Source organism: Helianthus annuus, chromosome 16 (genome assembly GCF_002127325.2).
Source record: "Helianthus annuus cultivar XRQ/B chromosome 16, HanXRQr2.0-SUNRISE, whole genome shotgun sequence".
NCBI lineage: Eukaryota > Viridiplantae > Streptophyta > Magnoliopsida > Asterales > Asteraceae > Helianthus > Helianthus annuus.
In genome coordinates this window covers 179,311,913-179,334,046 of record NC_035448.2, presented here as the reverse complement: position 1 = coordinate 179,334,046, position 22,134 = coordinate 179,311,913, and the positions used below count along the sequence as shown (strand labels likewise).

Sequence of the window (22,134 nt, the reverse complement as noted above, 5' to 3'; positions counted from 1 at the left end):
ATTGTTAATCCGGCGATTTCGTTTTTGAATAAAAGTTCGAATTTGTTGGCCGTTCAAAAAAAAACTAATTTCGTTTTTGTTGATTACTCTGCTATACATTATCGTAGGTTATAATTTTGTTTTGTTAACTTTTAGTGATTAATATTATTTATTCTATACATTTAATATATACATCCTAATGAAATTATCAGTGAATACACTAACCAACTAAAAGTTTCTGGTTTCATCAGTGTCTAAGCAAAGTTATTCTAGCACCAAAGGATCAAAACTGGATTTTAGGTTATAGTAAAGTTACTAACTTCTGCTGTCATTGTGTATTTGATTGTATAAATGTACGGTAAAAAAATATATTGTATGAATGTACGGTCAATAAAAAATTGAGATACCCCTGAATTGTTCTTCTAGTTCCACCACTGATGTTCATCACTCATAACACCCAACAATAAACCCTCACACCCCGTCACATCCTTCCATTTATCACGCGTGAATTTTATCACGCATTAAAAAAGATTAGCGGCGACAAGGGCTTTAGCGGCGACATATAGCCCTTTAGCGGCCAAGCTTTAGCGGCGACTCAATAGCGGCGACATGTCGCCGCTATTACCTTTAGCGGCGACATTTGGAACTATTAGCGGCGACAATTGTCGCCGCTATTGGTCGACTTTCTTGTAGTGTTTATCACTCGTGGAACTTGTTTATCTAGGAAAAATTGTTTCCGACCCCACCTCCCCTAATGCATAGAACTTGGTGAATGCATTCTATATATAGTACAACCAAAGCATTGAAGAGAACACAAAATTTGAAGCATGGAGTGCGGATCAATGACATTGAAGTGTTTCTTACTTCTGCTCGTTCTTCTAACTTCGCAATCTCACTCCACAACTCCATCAAATCCAAAATCCATTGTTAAGAGTCTTCCTGGATATCCTGGCCAACTTCCTTTCAAGCTCGAAACTGGGTAGGTATATCACATCCTCGGATGTGATTTTGACTGATTATTTGCAGAAATAAGTGGTTTAGTTAACACGTTTTACCTCGAATCAGATTAACATTTATAAATGGTTTTAGGCCTTATAAATCGATAACTCACGTCTTAAAATTTTTTGTATGGAAGGTATGTAGGAATAGGGGAAAAGGAAGAAGCACAGTTCTTCTACTACTTTGTTGAATCTGAAAGAAATCCAGATGAAGATCCACTCATATTTTATCTCACCGGTGGTCCTGGATGTTCTGCTGTTATCACCTTCTTCTATCAAATAGGTATTGTTTCTTCTGTTTTTCGTATGGTTTTAAATTGTCATTGGCATATCGTATACGTATACGATTGCTGGTTTCAATCCGCCTGAGGTTATTACGTATACGTATATTGGAATTATTGCCTATTCTCAGCCATATATACTCACTCAGCCATATATTTTCCCTTTTTCCTTGTATTCCTTTTAGATAATTTTTTCTCAATTGTCTGATAGTGTAAGACACGTATGAAGTGAATTCCTCTCTTGGCTACCAAATTCATTAGAATTAACATATGATACATAGACAGAGTGATCATGTTTAAATGTTTAACCATATATGATGCATGCTAACTTGCTAAACTACAAGAATAAGTTAAAACACCTATATTATTTCAATGAAACCCATGCTAGCTATTATAAAGGGACGAACGTTAAGTAGCATAGGCTCAAACTGCATAGAACTCGAGCAAGGCATAAAAAATTGTCTTGAAATAACATGGATGTGCATATAAGGGTTGTATCTAGGGATTAGGATCAAATACAAAAGATCCTAACTGTAAGAAGGGTATAAATGCTCCTAAAAAACCCACTTAAACATCCACCACCACCCAAAAACATAAACCCCCACCTCCACCCCAAAAAAAACTTAGGTTTTTGGGTGGGGGTGGGTTTTTAGTTTTTTTTTTTTTTAGGTTTTTGGGGGTGGGGTTAGGTTTTTTCTTAGGTTTTTGGTGCAATTGGCATGACCCCACATTTTCCAACGGATAGCATCGTTATGGGCTTGGCGGTGCCGCCTTTAGCGCCCGGTCATAACACCCCTAAGACGGTATTTAGGACGTTAAAGCTCCTACGTAACTGAAGACATTACGACACAACTTGTGCGGGTAAACATATAATAATTTCGATGCAAAGTTTGGTTGAACCGTTCGATAAAACCGATTAAACCATCCGATATACCCCATTAAACCACCCGATACATTTAGTTAAACCGTTTTTAAGCCAAATTCACTACGAATTTTAAAACACGGAAAATAACTAGAGGACGGGTACAATATCCATGTGCATGCTGGATCGGGAATAAATTATGATCAACAATGTAGGCCCACAAGGAGACAAAGTGGGGACCACATTACAACTACACGAATGATACTGCAACACGTGGCCGAAAACTATTTGTGCTTCTTAAAGAAAACTGTTTGTTAAGGTTGTTACAACTTGCAAGTCGTCCATCCTTATTAATTAATTTTTATAAGACTGGAGGGTATGGGGCCGGTGTGGCCCGGCGCCTCACCCCCACACCACCCTCTATAGGCGCGTCCTGGCGACTTCGGCTCCCCAACGACGTGCTCGATGGGCCTGTGTTCTCTCTCCTCACACACACATCTATACATATATATATATGTATATATATATATATATATATATATATATAAAGGGATTTATCCCCCACCCTCATAGGTCCATACCCTTTAAGCATCGCTTACGTGGCGGTAACGTAACGGCCTATCCCCTTGGGGATGAGGCTCTCCATACCCTCCGGTCTAAATAAATTGGAATTAAATTTTGTTTTGAAGTTCGCAAGTGATTGACTGATTGTCCACCTCAACACGTGAACAAAAACGAGAGTGGTGACGTGGATATTGACTGAATGTGACTCAACATACAAAGTTTTGTTTTAACAATTTAGTCCTTTAATAATTTACAATCTCAGTTTTAACCCACATGTTTTAACGTTAGCACTTGCATTGCATGACATAATAATCTCCTTCAAAGTTCAATATACTATACAACTTGCATAAAAGATTTCAAAATGTTGATTTTTTTTTATTTTAAGGCTTAGGGTTCAAGGTTTAATACACAATGTTAGATTCGATAATTTTTCATAAATTTGGTAAAAAACGAGCCGAGCAAAAAGAACTACATTAAATAGTAAAGAAAACTTGAAACTTTTAGGAGTCTTTTTTTACAAAGCTCTGCACAAACTTTTAATATAACTAGTTAGTCTCAATTTCATCAGAGTTTTTTTTAGTCACGTGCAACTGCACATGTCTAGGCATAAAAAATGTCTTCAAATAAATATTTTGAGTAAACTGTCATTTTGGTCTTTGAAGTTTGGTCATTTTTGCCACGTTAGTCTAAAACTCAAACCTTTTGCATTTGGGTCCCTGTGGTTTTAATTTTATTGCCATTTTGGTCCAAAAGTAAAATCAGGTTATATTTGTCTAATAAAATCCTGCTATTTTGTCCTTTTCCTCAAGGGCAAAATGGTCATTTTAAGCATATATATATACAAATTAATTAACCGCTCTCTCTCATTACTCTCTCCCCCCCTCTCTCTCTCTTTGACCCAATTATCCCTTCTACTAGAAACCCTAATATTGAATCCAGCAAAGATCAGAGTACTTGAAGCAAAGTCACAGATTAGCTCACAAGATTTCAAAACCACCAATTAGAAAACAACCCCCTTTGAATTCGATCATCATCACCTCCATCAATAAATCCATCATCCGCCGTTGATTTCCGATGAATCTCAGTTGTCCAATCTCCACAACAGCCAACAATAACAACACCAGCCGCCGGTCTACAACGTCAGCAAAAGCGACTTCCGTGACGTCGTACAAAAACTCATCGGCTCACTAGCACACGAAAGACTCATCAACCCAATACCGCCGGTAAAACCCCAAAGCTCCCGGTTACAAAATATTCGTCCACCGCCGTTACAAAACCTCGTTAACTGCCCACATCTGGCTGCCGGAGCGATGCCGTCAAACCCTAACTCGTGTGTGACTCCATCGCCGCTCGGATTCCAGAGCGGTGCCTGCTCTGAAGCGACGTCGTGTGAGGGTGCTAGTGTTTGTGTGGGGGTGTTGCTCTGATTCCAGATTTGGATTAATCGATTTTGACTCCATGAAACTGATGATCTTGATAAGAGGTAGTGCTTGTGGGGGTAGGGGTGGGGGTGCGAGAGGGTGGTGGCAGGTGGTGGTGCTTGTGGCGGTAGAGAGGAGAGAGGGATAGAGAGAAAGAGAGAGAGAGGGGGGGATAGAGTAAAGGGAGAGAGGGGTTAATTAATTTGTATATATATATATATACTTATATATATATATATATAATGCTTAAAATGTCCAGTTTGCCCTTATGGAAAATGACAAAATAGCAGAATTTTATAAGACAAATATAACCTGATTTCACTTTTGGAACAAAATGTCAATAAAACTGAAACCGCAAAGACCCAGATGCAAAAGGTTTAGGTTTTGAACTAAAGTGGCAAAAATGACCAAACCTCAGGGACCAAAATGACAGTTTACTCAAATATCTTAAAACAAGTATGAATATATAAATGTTAAAATGGAAAGGATCACTAAAAAGTGGGTTTTGTGTAAGTTTTCTAAAAAGGATTGCGATTATAACATGTGACACTTCTTATAAGTAGAAATGAATGACATTTTTGTATTGAAACATTTTATTCCTTACAGTATATAAGTAGGATATGTGAAGATGATATGTGACACCTTTTAAATAAAATAAACTTTTTATTTAATCTTACCACTATGCAAGGTTGGAGAACTCGCTAGTCGCTAGCGGATCGGTGAGGTAGGGACTAACGACTACTCGGGATTAATCTGGATTAATCGGATCGGACTTTTTATGTATAATTTTAAGTTTTTATACATATATACATATATTTTTATATGTAATTTTTTAAGTGGACAAGTTTTGACCGGAATCTGGGAGGTTTTGGCCGGAATATGTGTTTTTTTCCGATTTTTTCTGATTTTTTCCGATTTTTTTTGTTTTTCCCTGATTTTTTTCCGATTTTTCCTGACCGACTAGTCGCGATTAGGGCCGACTAGGGCCGATTAGGGCCGACTAGGCCGACTAGCGATTTTTTTACTGATTAGCTGAAAATTACTCAGTTGATGGGCGACTAGCGACTAGTCAGCGATTAATCGCCGGCTAGTCGCGATTTTTGCAACCATGCCACTATGTATACGTATATCTTAGTATACAAATTGTAAAATCTATATATTTACTCCAGGTTTATCATTTTTATTTCCAGACTATTATATATGTGCATCTGAACGAGTTGGATGCTCCCAATAAAAAAGTTAATTTGTTCATATTGATAGCTTTAGCTATTTATATTTATCTATACTTACTATATAATAAAAGAAACTATTCGATTGACATGTGTCATTATATTAGGCAATCTCTTCTACTAAATATTTTTTAATTTAATATCTTATGAATAATTATTATTTAGTTTAATCTCCATCTCATATATATATATATATATATTATTTATTTATTTGAATTAATTATTACTTTTATATTTATCTATTTACTTCAAATTCACACTTAGTTATCTAATTTGATCTTAACTATATATTTGAACGTTTTGTTTAGTTTGATATCAAATAGATTTTACGAAACTTAAAATAAAATTAACAAATATTAATTATCATTTATATGTTTAAGGAGTTTTAAATAAAGGGTTAATTTATTGAGACCCCGTTAACAAATTTTACTACAAGAGAATTAATATTATCCTAAATTTTAAATTGTTAATTTAAAATATTTTTAAATAAAACAAAGTAAAAAATAAAAATGTTATATTTTTAAAAAACCTCGTTTATCACACGGGTTGAATGAATATAATAAAAATTTATATCTTAAAAAAACTAATGGATATACTCGATATACGATGGATGGGGTGATTGCGGTGATGGTTCTTATAAATGTCACGCAAACATAGTGGTTACCGTATTTGAGTTGAGAGTTGAACACGAAAATTAAAGTATAGATCCAATATACATTGATTAATTTATTTATGACGCAATTCAGATTTCAATTCTGGTCCATACCAGTAAATCGATGAGACAATCGGTCTGGTTATGAAAAATACATGCAAATCATATGTATAAAAGATATGATAACTTAAAAATTAAAATATGTAAAACTACAACAATTTAAACGTGTATAGTAATATGTATTTATCATTATACGTTACAAAAATGTGTTATTTTGTATTCTTGTTATAATTTGAATTTAAAAAATATAAATGGGTCTTAATACAAATATGTATTATGTATTATGTATTATGTATTATGTGTTATTTTGTAGTCTTGTTATAATTTAAATTTATCAAATACAAATGGGTCTTAACATACAAATGTGTATTTACATTACTAGTATAAATTTATATTTTTATTTAGATTTTGGGACTAAAATACTTAATTAACAAGATGGGCAAAAAATTAACAAAAAAAAAAAAATCCTCCTTTACTTCTCATGTTAAACTCATTTGTATGTTAAGACCAATTTGTAGCGAAACCTAACTAACCCTCCACTGATATGTGGATCATCATCATCATACTCGATAAATATCACTAATAACAAAGCCAATGTAGGGTCTAAGAAGGGTAAATGTAGACAATCTTATCTCTACCCCGTAAGAATAGAGAGGATGCTTCCGGTGAGACTTCCAGCTCGATAGTTGTTTTGCATCAAGCATTGGACATAAGACAAATAACACTTAGCAATCGGGACCACCATATGATGCATGATTAATCGTCCGTCACTTTTAACATTATTTTCACAAGATTAGTAAAATAACGATAAAATTGGTACAATTTCACTTTTGCCCCCCCCCCCACTCTTCAAAGGATCATATATACATTATATGCGCACACCACAAACAGGACTTTAGTTGATTGTGTGGATCAAAATGTATTATTTTGTAGTCTTGTTATAGTTTGCTTTCAATGGAATATGAATATATAAAGCATATAGATATAATTTTTCTCATTTTCATACGAACAAAATTAAGAAATATATAGTTTCAACTCTTTTAGAACATCTCAGGCGCTCTTTCATTCTACTAATTGATTATACTTATTTGTTCACCACGAGCTTTGAGCACTTAACGTTTATAAAAACAAAGGTTTATCCAATACTTTGGTAATTCTGACAGATAAACATCTTCATCAACATTGCGTGCCATTCTTATGTCCTCCAACATAATTAGAGTGAATTGCAAGTTTTGTCCTTTATCTTTAGACAATTTTGCAAGTTTTGTCCTTTATGTTTAAATTTGACGAGTTTTGTCCTTTATGTTTGAAAATCAAGCACGTTTTACCCTTTGGGGCAAAACGTGCTTAATTTTTAAGGACAAAACGTGCTTGATTTTTTAAACATAAAGGACAAAACGTGCTTGATTTTTAAACATAAAGGACAAAACATGCTTGATTTTTAAGGCCCAAAGGGTAAAACGTGCTTGATTTTTAAACATAAAGGACAAAACTCGTCAAATTTAAACATAAAGGACAAAACTTGCAAAATGGCCTAAAGATAAAGGACAAAACTTGCAATTCACTCACATAATTATAGGGTAATGTTTGAAAGATTGTTGAAGTACTTGTAAAATAGACGGTTGATATATATTTTCATCTCAACATGACATATGGTACAACTCATTCCTTCAAAATGTACATGCAAATTGGTCCACGTCCAATCAAGGCACATTAACGTCATGACACCTGTCTATTACATGATTCATATCGTAATATTCCATCGATTTAAATTGACGAATATAAAATAAATTACATGTTATATCTTATTATTTAAAATTATTGTTTTTAAATAATTTTAGATTCTGAGAAATAATTGAAGGGAAAAGTGGTGTTTTAGGAAGAGAGAGAATAAACATATTTTTCTTAAATACTTCAACTTACAAATCTAAATAAACATATATTTTTTTTTAAATACTTCAAGTTAAAAGTCTAAATTATAAAAAAATTATAATTGTTAGCTTTTTCATAGGAGTTTTTAATGATATCTTCAAATAATTGTTAGCTTTTTTATAGGAGTTTTTAATGATATAGGAACTGAAATATCCATACCTTCTAACATCACATGGCACCGTTGATATTATTGAATTTAAATGGAGTTTTTTTCCCCCTAAATTAGTGTTGGTGGTAAAAATAATTTATTATTTTGGTGTTTCTTCAAAACTATTTATTAAATTGGGGTTTTCATTTATTTTGTATTTGCCTTTTTCTTTTAACCAACATAATAGACTTATTCTTTTTTTATTCAATCAATTCGTTGTGCGTATTTTTATTTTTTTTATTATATTTTTTTTTCAATCAATCCGATATGTTTTTTTTTCAATCAAATTATTTATGTTTTATTTATTTTGTATTTACCTTTTCTTTTAATCAGCATAAAAAACTTATTATTTTTTTATATTAAATCAATATTATACCCTTTTCCATCTTGTTATAATTTTTTTCAACCAACCCATGTCAAAGACAAACTAATAAAATCATTCCTAGTAAATTTAAACAATGAAATAAAAAAAAAACATACAAAAAAAAAAAAAACTAATCAAACATTATAACTGTAGTGAAAATTATACTAACATTCTTGGGTTGAGATAGCAAGAAAAATCAATTTCAAAAACAAAATGGTATAAATTTTTGAACAACGAATTTGTTTTTTAATACTAACTTAGTGTAGTGACATGATTAAAAAAATGATTACTTAATGGTTTTACTCTGATAACAAGACTTAATAATGTTACCACATCTATTCACTGTTTTCTTGACTTCCTAATGTAATTATCATATTACATTCACTGAATGAGGAATATACTCTGAAAAAAAAAGAATTATTGTTTTGAAGAGGTTTAAGTTTTAAAAAGACGGTATTAATATGTAAATAAAAAGAGTAAACAAGGAAAAAGAAAGAAACAATTTAATTCTTTTTCATTTTTATTCTTTTATAAACGACTAAAAATGCTAATAGTGGATTGATTTAATAGAAAAAAAAAATTAATAAGTTTTTTATGTTGAATAAAAGAAAAGGCAAATACAAAATGAATAAAAACACTATTTTAGTAAATAGTTTTGAAGGAACACCAAAATGATAAATACTTATTCCACAACACTAATTTGGGAAAAAACTCAATTATATTATATATATATTGTTGTTGAGCAACGATGAATAGTAACTTTAAAAATATAATAATATATAGTTTTTTAATATTTTATTTATTATTTTAATATTATACTAATATTTACTTTTAACATATTTTCTTTTTTATTTTCTGACGATATATTTTTTTTCTAACGATATTTTCTTTTATCATTTACTTTTTATTTTTCATAATTCTTTTTTCTGTTTTTTTCAAAAGATATTGCCTTAATCAATTAATTTAATATTTTTTAATAACTTTCGTACGCTAATTTAAAAAAAAAAAACTTAAGTATGCTTATTTTTTCCCTGAGTATTCCGAAATAAGTATTGTTAAAAATGAAGTTGTATTCAGATTAGAGTATTTATTTTGTATTGTTTTTTTATGATACGGTGATAAACTAAACCGATTCTGCTGATTTGGCGTTTGAAAAAACATGCTATATTTTCAAATAACGTTTGTTTAACATTATCATTTGCACTGTTTCGCCGCAACGCGCGAAATCAATAAAACCTAGTTTAAATTTAAATTAAATGTGATTAAAACAGATGGATAGCAACAACACGATAAATCCCATCGTTTAGTTATCAGGTGAGTCACTACTGACTCAGAATGATGTGTGTGCCATCTTTTTATTTATATGTTACACAATTTACCCCTTTATTTGAAGCATTTTGTCATCCTATGCCCTTCCTAACTAATATCTTTGAGAGGTATTCATGTTAGATTGTTTATCTAGTATATCCACATAACAAAAACTTTTGTAGTGCTCATAGAGATGACTTGTAATCCATAGAAAAAGTTTAAACTCGAGAACGTTTCACGTGATTGGTAACTAATTGATTCGTCACATGTATACATTCCTATATGTGATTCGATACATGTACTTGTAACAAAACATATGTTTCGTACGTGAATAAGTTTGTTATTATAGTTTTAGTATCATAAAATATCTGTAGTTGCATGAAATGTATGAATTAAGTTTTTACTAGTGAATTACTAATAATATGATCATGTAAAAAATTACTAATGAATTACTGAATCAAAGTAAAAAACTACATTGAATAAAGTAAAAAACCGGTTCGCCTTAATTATAACTTTTCATTTTTTTTTAAACAAATAAATATTTGGAATTTGTTTTCAGTCATTTTGTTAAACTTAAAACACGTTTTGATGAATTACTTTGTTGCAGGTCCACTTAGCTTCAATTTTGAAAATGCTCCAGAAAACATCACACTCACAACAAATCCAAACTCATGGACAAAGGTTCATATATACTTCTGTGACAAATATACTAATTTTACTAGAAAATTTTACTTTGTTACACCAAGTAAAACTCATGAAATGGTTGGTTAAATGTTTTGTAGATGGCTAATGTAATATTTGTTGATATGCCTGCTGGTGCTGGATTCTCGTATGCCACGACAAAAGAAGCATCGATTAGCAGTGACAGCATTGTCGTGAAGCAAGCTAACGATTTTCTTAGAAAGGTCTGATATCGTCCTTTATCCTTTTCTTTTATTTTTCTGTATCAAAATCAATATAAAGTTTTAACAACTTTGTATACATGTTAATGTACAACATGCAGTTTCTTATCGACCATCCTAGGTTCTTGAAAAACCCTCTATACATAACGGGTATCTCTTACATGGGAATCGTCACGCCTATCATCACTCTAGAAGTGTACAACGGTAATCAATCCTCTCTGATGATATGTTGATTTTCATTATCTTTTATGCCTGAAAGGAAAGATTATGAATTAACTTTGAAAAGGTATTGTTTGTAGCTAACGAACGCGGTGATCAACCTGCATTGAATATCCAAGTAAATAACATTACTCTGTAATTGTTAAAAATCCTATCATATATAGTAATAAAAGTGTGAAACTAATCTTGATTTGTGACTCAGGGTTACATTCTATGCAGTCCCCTCACTGATAAGTTCATGGACTTCAATTCTAGAGTCGAGTATGCTCATCGAATGGCACTAATATCTGACGATATTTATAAGGTAACTTACTGTAAATTTTTAAACAAGACAACATTAATCTATGAGTTATACTTATATTCTAGTTTTATTTTCCAGTCTGCGACAGAAAACTGTCGAGGTAATTATGTGAACACCGACGACACAACCAATTCAATATGCGTAAACAGTCTTGAAAGATACAAGGAGGTGATCCCATTGAATAGACTTATAAAACCACCTTATCTTTTGAAAACCATGTCTTAATATGTCATTAATTTTTTTTTTGAATAACAGTGCACAAGTAACATAAATATGGAAGATATTTTGGAGCCGCTTTGTAACAAATCAGATCTGAAGCCATACTGTCGAGTAATTTGTCTTTATAGTTAATCCTGAGTAATTATTACAGAAGAAAAAAAAATCCTTGTGAATATATAACGGATGTCTCGTGTTTATTTGGGTCTTCCAGGAGTACTATTACGATTTTGCAGTAGATTGGGCAAATGATGAGGCAGTGCAACAAGCTCTTAACATTCGTCAGGTATATCAACTAAACATTATTATGTGTTATCATTTCTAATAATGTCTATACAATAAATTACATATATATGTGATATTAACTAGAACAAATAAAATTAGGAGATGATTGATATTTTAGTTACATGATATCCTAACTACCAATGTATATATGTATTAATGCAAAATAAAGACGATTTCATTCAGTATTATGTAAAAACATTCAGGGAACAATTGGAAAATGGGAGTTCTACAATACTACCATGCATTACAGTGAAGGGAAAAACGACACATTCTGCTACACTTATGATATCTACAGTAGTTTTTCCTACCATAAGAAACTTGTTAGCAAAAACTGTCGCGCTTTGATCTTTAGGTAAGTTGACAATACTGCTCCTCGTATAATTCACCTAATGTTTACTAGTGTATATAACGACGTTGTGTTATATGCAGCGGTGATCATGATATGACCTTTCCATATGTTGGAATTGAGCAATGGATAGCTGCTCTTGGTCTTCCAATTGACAGCCCATGGGAACCATTTTACGTTGACAATCAAGTTGGAGGGTGAGAATCAACTTTATATATATGTGTACCCAGTACCCCTTAAATATTGTATACTTGTGTTTACTAATTTCATGGTGTTTCTTCAGGTATGAAATGACATACGTACAAAACAACTTTTCACTGACATTTGCTACGGTTAAAGTAAGATGCATGTTACTTTTGATTACCATTTGTTTCACGGTGTTAGATAATATATACTATTACCAGCTGTATTTCTTAACCTCTTTGAATAATTAATTCCATTGTAGGGTGCGGGTCATTCGGTGGCACAATACAAGCCCAAAGAAGCTATGGTTCTAACCGACAGGTGGCTTGCTTCACAAGCTCATTCAAGCGACATGTAATGCATCATGAATTTTTTTCACCATTTTTAAATGTAAGACAAACGTATGGATTGATTGATGTTAGTGACGATTTGGATGTCATATATTTTATCACATTTATACGTTTAATTAGTGATATTGCTAAATATTTACATTTTTTCAAGTAGCTTCAAACGAATTTTTTTAAACAAAAAAGATATATATGTTATGAATGTATCATTTATATTGTGACTCTTCACATACATAACTTATCTAACTCCTATCTCTTTAGTTCCTTTAATATTAATGTATGTGTCTATATGTATAATGGCATTTGTGTATGGTAAAAGGAGATCAATCAATAAGATTTACAATCTCATTTTCTTATTCTTCCCTTCATATTGCTAATAGGTTATGTTGTTCTACAACACGTTATCAGCACGAACGGCTCAAAGGGCGATAGACCGATGCGTTTGAACTAATCGGGATAATAGGCAGAGGACCGAGGCATGTTTTCCGTGAGGTTTTTGAGTCTTTGGAATCTACCGGAATCCATGGCCACCTTAATCCTTAAACAAGGTAAATTATTGAGAATTGTTTAACAGGTAATTTTGAAAAAAAATTAATAATTTTATTATATCGTTAAAGTATCTAACTTGCATGATGATTGAATCTATGTCTTGTTTACTGGCTATGAATTATTATTTTATACCACTAATTTATTTTATTAGTTTGTGATAAAATAGTTTTTCAGTTATTTCAATAATGGTTGTTTGAAGTATTAAAATTGAATTCAATGTTATAATATTAAAATTTAAAACTGAAATATATTCTTAGCTTTGTCTACAAATTTGGTTTTGTTTAATGAATTATTCATTTTGATGCATATCAAAATAGATTATGATGCAATACGTGGTTTTTGTTATTATTATGTCATGATAGCTAAATTATTTTGCTACTTGAAATACATTATTTATGATTCAACTTGACTAAATTTGAAAGTGTTATTAATTGGATTTATCTTAATAAAATAGAGAAAGAAATTTATGTTACCACTCCACGTCTCGTGTATTGATTCACAATTCGTATATATATGTTTTGGGGTGATGTCTGGCAACCAACGGCTAGGATTGATAATTGAAATAAAACAATAATTGAACAAATCTATAGGATAAAGAAGTGAATTCAAATATGATATTTCTATAGTGTGAAGCAAAATTTATTATAATATTCATATAATATTAAATAGGTTATTTGTGATGCAAACAATATCATAAACTAATATGTTTGTACATTATGGTGGATTAATTATTAGTTTTTCTTGTATGCTTGAATATTCCAAAATGCAGGCATGATATTTAGAAATTCTCAGTTTGTTGTCTCTTCATGTTTTGATGGTGACAAATTATTAACTTGAGAAGAATGAATGATTCACAAGTCAATATATCCACTTTTGCATTTATTTGATGATTATATGTCCTTAGGATTCTAAATTCTTTAACAAGTAATAAAAAAAAAACCAGGGATTCCTTGTGTGATGAAAAGTCACAATTTTTGTCGACTATTGATATGAGATTTAATTTACATCAACATGACTATATAAAAAGTTTAGCTATGATTCTAAATTGATTTCATTATATCTTTTGTCTTATATAATGGAATATTAATATTTTAAAGGTTAACGTATTTAATGTTGAGAATATAAAGAATGGTCTTTAATGGGTTTTATTGGAAAATTATCGCTATTTCAATTTTGTTTAATAACATTACAATAAATATAACTTGTTTTACATGATATCTATAATGTTAAAAGTTACATACTTTAACTTTGTTGTAAATAGGTGTCTATTGCAATTCTATATGCTTTATGGATTTTATTGAATATCTATATAAATATTACTTAATATTTACTTGTAACGGACAACAACATATCTTATTTTATAAAGTTTTATCATAATTGGTTTTATACGAGGATATGTTATAAAAATCATATAATTTGATTTGATGTATAATTTGTATTCTATATATGGTTATTTATTTATATAGCTACTATAAAGTAGAACAATTAAACTAAAGTTGTGATTTGTTATGACTTTCATGAAAGAGTATATGAATATGTTTAGATATGACACCCGAAGTGTCATACTCATGTTAGATTGATGAATCTTATATTACTCGGATATATAATTACTTCTCAATTGATGTTATATATTTGGAAGGGAACATCAAAGTGGCCATAGTTGTGGTATATGATCACAAGTTATAAACACGATTGAATTGTGGTCAAGTTATATATAAAAAGACACCTGAAGTGTCCAGCTCCTCAAAGCTTATTATGAACTTATCGAAGCTTGTAAGATTTTAAACCGATAAGTATAAATGTCTCGGTTATATAACTACATCTCAATTTATATCATGTGATGAGAAAAATATATATTATAATCCATTGAGCAAAACAATTTCCATCGTCAAATATCATTGATTGTTAAAGAATATATAAAGTTTGAAACAACAAGCATGAAAGTTATGTGGTACTAATCCATTCCTTGATGTGAATGTGATGATATAATGATCAATTCAAGGTTATGATCATATACATAACTCAGAAAATTGTAATGATGCCACCATGAATGTTGTATGGGTATAATTTATTCCTTGAATAGAATGTGATGATATAATAATTGGTGTAAGGATTGTAATCATGGTAATTGAGAAAATTGTTACGATGCTTATGTAATGAGATCAACCATGTTAATAACAAGATGACTATACAATGATCGTTATAAAGGTCGTAAGATATAAGATTGATAAATTTTATACGACTCATCTAGTTCTCAATTGATGGTAAGCAAAGAGAACATTATTTACAAGGAAAAATCGATTATACTTTTTTCATTTGTCACACTTGAGACATATTCTCCTAAAGTAGCAATATCATTATAAGAGTCATGAAAAAATGAAATGATTTTATACTCATGTGACCGAGTAAATAATGAAAAACTATGAAGCTTGTTTTGGTTCTACTCCATTCTCAAAAGTGAATGTGATTATATATTAATCATTGTATAAGTAATGATGGACCTAATTGAGAAACTTGTAATGATGAGAATGACTTAAGAATTGTAATGATGGTCATTTTAATAATGAGATGGACCACCAAAAGTGGCAAACTAAGGAGTGATTGCATAATGAGATGGTTTTAACTTAGAAGTTATAGTATATTCTCTCGTATCATACGTTTTGTATTACATACGAGCAAGTAATACACATACGATCATAAACCAGGAGTTTATGGATCATAATTATTTAATTAGTTGGCATGACCGGTTAGACCACACCAAGTCAATGATGATGTGAAACATAATGAAGAACTAGAAGATTCTTCAAGATAATAATTAGCATGTAATGTTTGCTCTCAAGGGAAATTATATATTTGCAAAATAAACGAGGGTGTGTATACCTAAATATTATGGAAGCAATTAAAGGATATGCATATCCCAAAATGATACCATTTAGTTTTTTTAAATCGATGCATCGTCTAAATGGTTATTAAATCCACAACCTGAAGTTTGTGTGATTGTGGCTTAGCTAATGTGATAGCAAGCATATTAATCCGGATTAGTATATTTATTTGATAATTATGAATTTGATTCCCAAGTTATTAACGATCATTGGAATAAGTGTTATTGGGATCAATAAACGTCTACTATTGGTTACAAAGCTAGTAATCATGAGATGAGCAAAAGTTCATTTAGGTACATGTAATTTTATATATAGTACCATCAATTCACATCAAGCCAATAAGTTATAGTTCTCCCCATACAGTTGGTTTTTGGTCAGGAACCAAATATGTCTCATCAATGATTTTGGTTGTGCGACATATATTGAAACTCATCCACCACACCGCACAAATATGGGACTTCTAAAAAGTTTGAGAATATGTTGGGTATAAATAATCGTCTATGATTAAATACTTAAAGCCATTAGTGAGAAATTCGTTTATGGCTCATTGGTTTTCACTTTAGTGAATGAATGTTCCCAACATTAGGGGGAGATAACAAGCAGTTGGAAAGTGAAAAGTGAAATGAATTATCATGTCATCTTGATCCTCAGACTATTGTCACAACCCCCAATCCCTAGTTCCCGGGAACGGGCGGCCGTGAGCCAGTTTCGGTGGTATCACATTTATTTATCTAATTTGGCAGCGGAAATTTTCATCAGGACCGTAGTTAGGAAATATTTTAATCAGAGTAAACCACCATGTTTTATAACATTAAACATATGGGTAAAACCCAAGTTTTCAATACACACGTTTCATAGGAATACATCCTATTTATTTGAATAAAAACATCCATTTTATTATTAGGTAACTTTATTGCCACTTTTCCAAGCCTCCAGTGCTGTCCAGCTGGCTTCTATTTGGCTTTCACAATTTGTTACCTGAAACGCGTTTTAAAAACATTTTGTCAGTGGGAAATACTGGTGAGTGATTCCCAGTTTAATCAAGTTTAAGTAAAAACCAATTTGCAGTATTGAGGGCACATCCGCAATTACATTTGTATCCAAGACATCACAATTAACATCAGTGGTACGGTCATACTCAACTTATGGGATGTTACCACGCCAGTAACCAATTTTGTATACAAAACCCCAACATACCCACTATAATTGTATTCTTTACAAATACTCAATAACTGCTTTGTATATATTAATTAAGTGAGGTTTTGTTAAAAACAGTAAACAAAAAGGTTTACAAAAGGTGGATCAACTCACAAAAATGAGTATATAACAAGAAGGATCACTCACATTGCTGTTTTAGGTTTTTCGTAAGGGTTTCCTGGAGATAATCTATAAATTACACAAATGTACGTGTGTTAGTATAATAACCCATTTTAACATTAGTAATACTCTCCCCGAGACGGCATTCCAACGACTACGTCGGGCAGAACCACGACAGCCGTTACGGAACCCTAGATCAATCGGGCGGCGTATCTAATACGTCTCCAGGGGTTATAATACTTACATCGTAGCAGAACCTCGCTATTTTAGGGGGTATAATGCCCGGCTATAATAACTCCCTACAGAAATTGTGATTTGAGATTGAGAATGTGAACGACGGAAACTGAAAGCTCGTTGCCTTCTTATATAGGGCTGTAATTGGACTTCCTCGCGGCCCGCGTGACATTAGGGCTGGGCCTACGCGGCCCGCGTCAATCCTGGTCAACGGACTAGCTTGTCCGGCTCACCCCCTAGACTCGCCACGATGATGACACGTGTCATCACCGGGCTGCGCCACTATCTTGGTCGCTCGCGGCCCGCATTAACTTGGATACACCTTTACGCGGCCCGCTTGAACTTAAAAATCAAAGAATTCTGGTTATATCCTCGCGCGGCCCGCGTTAAGTTGAGGTGAGGTCCCATGCGGCCCGCCTCAACTTATTATCTATTGTTTTTAATTTATTTTATATATTATATTCTAATTTGGGCTCGGTTTTCACATACGGGGTGCATATAAAGACATATTAATATATTTACAATATATTAGGGTGTCAGAAATATTATGAGGATGTTGGTTTTACCGAGGGTTGTTATATCCTCCCCACCTTGTTTTAGAGCTCGTCCTCGAGATCTACTGGAACAAGTGTGGATATTTCTTTTGCATTTCTGATTCTAGTTCCCACGTGTATTCAGGTCCTCTTTTGGAGTCCCATTTCACTTTGACCAGAACTAATCTCTTATGCTTGAGATTTTTAATTTTTCTATCTTCAATCTGTAGAGGCTTCTCTACAAATTTGAGTTGTTCATTAACCTCTATATCCTTGAGAGGTACTACGAGTGATTCATCAGCTAAACACTTTTTGAGATTAGATACATGAAATACATCATGTATTCCTGCCATTTCCTCTGGCAGTTGTAGCTGATAGGCTACAGGTCCTATTCTTTTAAGAATTTTGAAAGGTCCAATATACCTAGGACTTAGCTTTCCTCTCTTGATGAATCTTACCACTCCTTTCCAGGGAGAGACTTTCAATAATACTTTATCTCCTACTTGAAATTCTATTGGTTTGCGTCTGTTATCGGCATAACTCTTTTGTCGATCACGTGCTGCTTTTAGTCGTTCCTTGACTTGAATGATTTTGTCAGTTGTTTCTTGTACTACTTCAGGTCCAGATAATTGTTTTTCCCCAATTTCTACCCAACAGACTGGGGTTCTGCACTTTCGTCCATAAAGTGCTTCGAATGGTGCAGCATTGATACTTGTGTGATAACTGTTATTATAAGAAAATTCTATTAAAGGTAAGTGTTCGTCCCAATTACCTCCAAAATCAATTACACAAGCTCTAAGCATGTCCTCCATTGTCTGAATTGTCCTTTCACTTTGTCCGTCCGTTTGAGGATGATAAGCTGTGCTTAGATTTAACCTGGTTCCCATTGCTTTTTGGAAATTTGACCAAAAATGAGAGGTAAAACGGCTATCCCTATCAGAAACAATTGATAAAGGAATGCCATGTAATGAAACAATTTCATTTACATACAGTTTGGCTAATTGTTCCATACTAAAGGTTTCCTTCATTGGTAAGAAATGAGCTGACTTGGTTAATCTATCTACAATCACCCAGATTGTATCATTACCTTTCCTTGTTTTAGGCAATTTGGTAACAAAATCCATTGTTATCAATTCTCATTTCCAAACTGGTATTTCTAATTGTTGTAACAATCCTGAGGGTTTCTGATGTTCAGCTTTAATTTGTGAGCAAGTTAAACATTTAGAAACATAGGCTGCTACATCCTTTTTCATTCCTATCCACCAGAAATTTTTCCTTAAATCCTGGTACATTTTATCACTTCCTGGATGCATCGTATATTTAGACTTATGGGCTTCTTCTAATATACGGTGACGTAAATTTTCTAATTTAGGTATCCATATTCTCTTTTTATGGAATCTCCAAATTCCATCCGTTCCTTGTTCTAATTCCTTAATCATTCCCTTTAGTTTTTCAGTATCTTCCTTGATTACTGATTCTTGTGCTTTTCTAATTTGATTGTTTAAATCTACTTGTAGATTTAATTTAAGAGAACGTACCCTTTTTGGCTTTTCGTGATATTTTCGACTTAAAGCATCAGCCACCACATTGGCTTTTCCTGCATGATACTGGATATCACAATCATAATCACTAAGTAATTCCATCCAGCGTCTCTGTCTCATATTCAATTCTTTTTGCCCGAAGACATATCTTAAACTCTTATGATCCGTAAATATGGTAAACTTATTACCATAAAGATAATGTCTCCAAATCTTAAGGGCAAAAATTATGGCTCCTAATTCCAAATCATGGGTCGAATAATTTCCTTCATGACTCTTAAGCTGTCTAGATGCATAAGCTATAACCTTTTGACGTTGCATTAATACGCATCCATAACCTAACTTAGAAGCATCACAAAAGACTACAAAGTCTTCAGTTCCTTCTGGTAATGCTAGTATGGGTGTATGGGTTAATCTTTGCTTAAGGATTCTAAAGGCTTCTTCTTGTTTTGGTCCCCATTCAAACTTAACAGATTTACAGGTTAACTTAGTTAAAGGAATGGCTATTCTAGAAAAATCTCGAATAAATCTTCTATAATAACCGGCCAATCCTAAGAAACTTCTAACTTCAGTTGGTGACTCTGGGGTTTTCCATTTGGTAATTGCCTCGATCTTTGTTGGATCTACATGAATTCCTTCATGATTAACTAAATGTCCGAGGAATTGTACTTGTTCTAACCAAAACTCACACTTTGAAAATTTAGCATAAAGCTTCTCTTTTCTTAATAAACTTAAAAGTAAGTGCAAGTGCTTTGCATGCTCATCTTTACTTTTAGAGTAAATTAGAATATCATCTATGAAGACAATTATGAATTTATCCAAATATGGCTTACATATTCGGTTCATCATGTCCATGAATGCGGCTGGGGCATTGGTTAAACCAAATGGCATGACAGTAAATTCATAATGACCATACCTTGTTCTGAATGCGGTTTTAGGAATATCCTCTTCCTGTACCTTTAATTGATGATATCCTGATCTTAAATCGATTTTAGAGAAAAATCGAGCTCCTTGAAGTTGATCAAACAAATCATCGATCCTCGGTAATGGGTACCGATTCTTAATTGTGACTTTGTTCAATTCACGGTAGTCAATGCACATACGCATTGATCCGTCCTTCTTTTTAACAAATAAAATCGGCGCTCCCCATGGCGATGCACTTGGCTGTATAAATCCTTTCTCCAACAATTCGTCTAATTGTTTCTTTAGTTCTTGCATTTCAGCGGGTGCCAAACGGTAAGGTGCTTTGGCAATCGGTGCTGTTCCTGGTAATAGGTGAATTCTGAATTCAACTTCCCTGTCTGGCGGTAGTCCTGGCAATTCTTCTGGAAAGACATCTGAAAATTGGGACACTACTGGAATGTCTTTTAATTCTTTTTCTTTAGTGTTAGTGATTATAGAAATCAAATACACTATAGATCCTTTCCTTATACAACTTGCAGTTTTCATTACATAGATGAATTTAGGGGATCTAGATGGTTTATCTCCTTTAATTGTGATCTTTTCACCTCTTGGTGATTTTATCTGTATTGACTTTTGATCACATAAGATATTGGCTTTATTGGCTATTAACCAATCCATTCCTAATACGACATCAAATCCTACCAGATTCATTGGGTAAAGGTTTGCAATAAATTTTTGATTAAACATTTCTATTCTCGCTCCTTGCAAGATTTCAGAAATTTTAATGGTTTCTCCATATGCTGTTTCTACTAGACATTCTTGTGGTAGTTTAGTTAATGATTGATTTAGGAGTTTGCAAAATGAAGTATTAATAAAACTTTGGTTGGCACCAGAGTCAAATAATACTTTAGCAAAAATATCATTAACTAAAAACGTACCAGCAATGACGTCCGGAATTAGTCTAGCTTCGTCTGCAGTTAGCACGAATGCTCTAGCATTTTTAGGATTTTTGTTGGTTGCAGCTGGAGCCAATTTCGGACAGTTTGTCCTAATGTGACCTTTTTCTCCACAATTGAAACACATTCCATTACTGGATTTCTTCTTGCAATTCTCTTCCTTGTGTCCTGGGGCCTTGCAAAAATTACAGTAAGTAGAGCATCTTCCAGAATGCTTCTTTCTGCAGGCTTTGCAGTAGGGTGCAGAGGTAGAACCTACATTCCTACGATTGGAATTCCCAGAACGGAATTCTTGAGTAAGCCTTTGGGTTAGGTTTCTCCTCTGGTCTTCTTCTCTAGTACGGATTAACTCATCTGTCAAGGTATTGGCTAGTTCTACAGCTTCCTCTATGGTTTGGGGTCTAGCTGCCTTGACTACATGTCTAATCTCTCCAATTAATCCCCAGATATAACGGGAGATTAATACCGGTTCAGGTGATGCAAGGGTAGGTACTATCCTAGCATATTCAAAGAATGTGGTAGTGTAACCCTTACTGTCTACTCCGGTCATTCTTAGATTTAGAAACTTATTTGCTATCTGTTCCTTTTCATTGGGAGGGCAGAATTTCCTTTCTACCATATTCTT

At 32.6% G+C, this 22,134-nt stretch overlaps 1 protein-coding gene across 3 annotated transcripts; it reads left to right on the top strand.

Annotated features, from left to right (window-relative positions):
• Nucleotides 1-775: 775 nt before the first annotated feature.
• On the top strand, nucleotides 776-13,296 carry LOC110918227 (serine carboxypeptidase-like 13). Of its 3 annotated transcripts, none has more exons than XM_035984930.1 (15): nucleotides 776-958; nucleotides 1,115-1,260; nucleotides 10,406-10,479; nucleotides 10,581-10,703; nucleotides 10,802-10,904; nucleotides 11,000-11,037; nucleotides 11,122-11,223; nucleotides 11,299-11,388; nucleotides 11,476-11,550; nucleotides 11,651-11,722; nucleotides 11,925-12,073; nucleotides 12,151-12,264; nucleotides 12,351-12,405; nucleotides 12,513-12,604; nucleotides 12,978-13,296. In XM_035984930.1, the coding sequence occupies exons 1-15, from the start codon at nucleotides 807-809 to the stop codon at nucleotides 13,027-13,029; spliced, it is 1,437 nt and encodes a 478-aa protein (XP_035840823.1). In that variant the 5' UTR covers nucleotides 776-806; the 3' UTR covers nucleotides 13,030-13,296. The 3 variants fall into 3 exon arrangements, with proteins under 3 accessions (XP_035840823.1, XP_022018258.1, XP_022018257.1); XM_022162566.2 differs by having other exon boundaries at nucleotides 777-958; nucleotides 12,513-12,640; XM_022162565.2 differs by lacking the exon at nucleotides 12,978-13,296 and having other exon boundaries at nucleotides 777-958; nucleotides 12,513-12,719.
• The last annotated feature ends 8,838 nt before the right edge of the window (nucleotides 13,297-22,134 follow it).

Excerpts from the sequence above, each read along its gene's own strand:
- LOC110918227 (XM_035984930.1), top strand. The coding sequence starts at position 807 with ATGGAGTGCGGATCAATGACATTGAAGTGTTTCTTACTTCTGCTCGTT. Across the intron at positions 11,038-11,121 it reads AACCTGCATTGAATATCCAA|GGTTACATTCTATGCAGTCC; the intron begins GTAAATAACATT and ends TTTGTGACTCAG. Across the intron at positions 12,406-12,512 it reads TGACATTTGCTACGGTTAAA|GGTGCGGGTCATTCGGTGGC; the intron begins GTAAGATGCATG and ends ATTCCATTGTAG.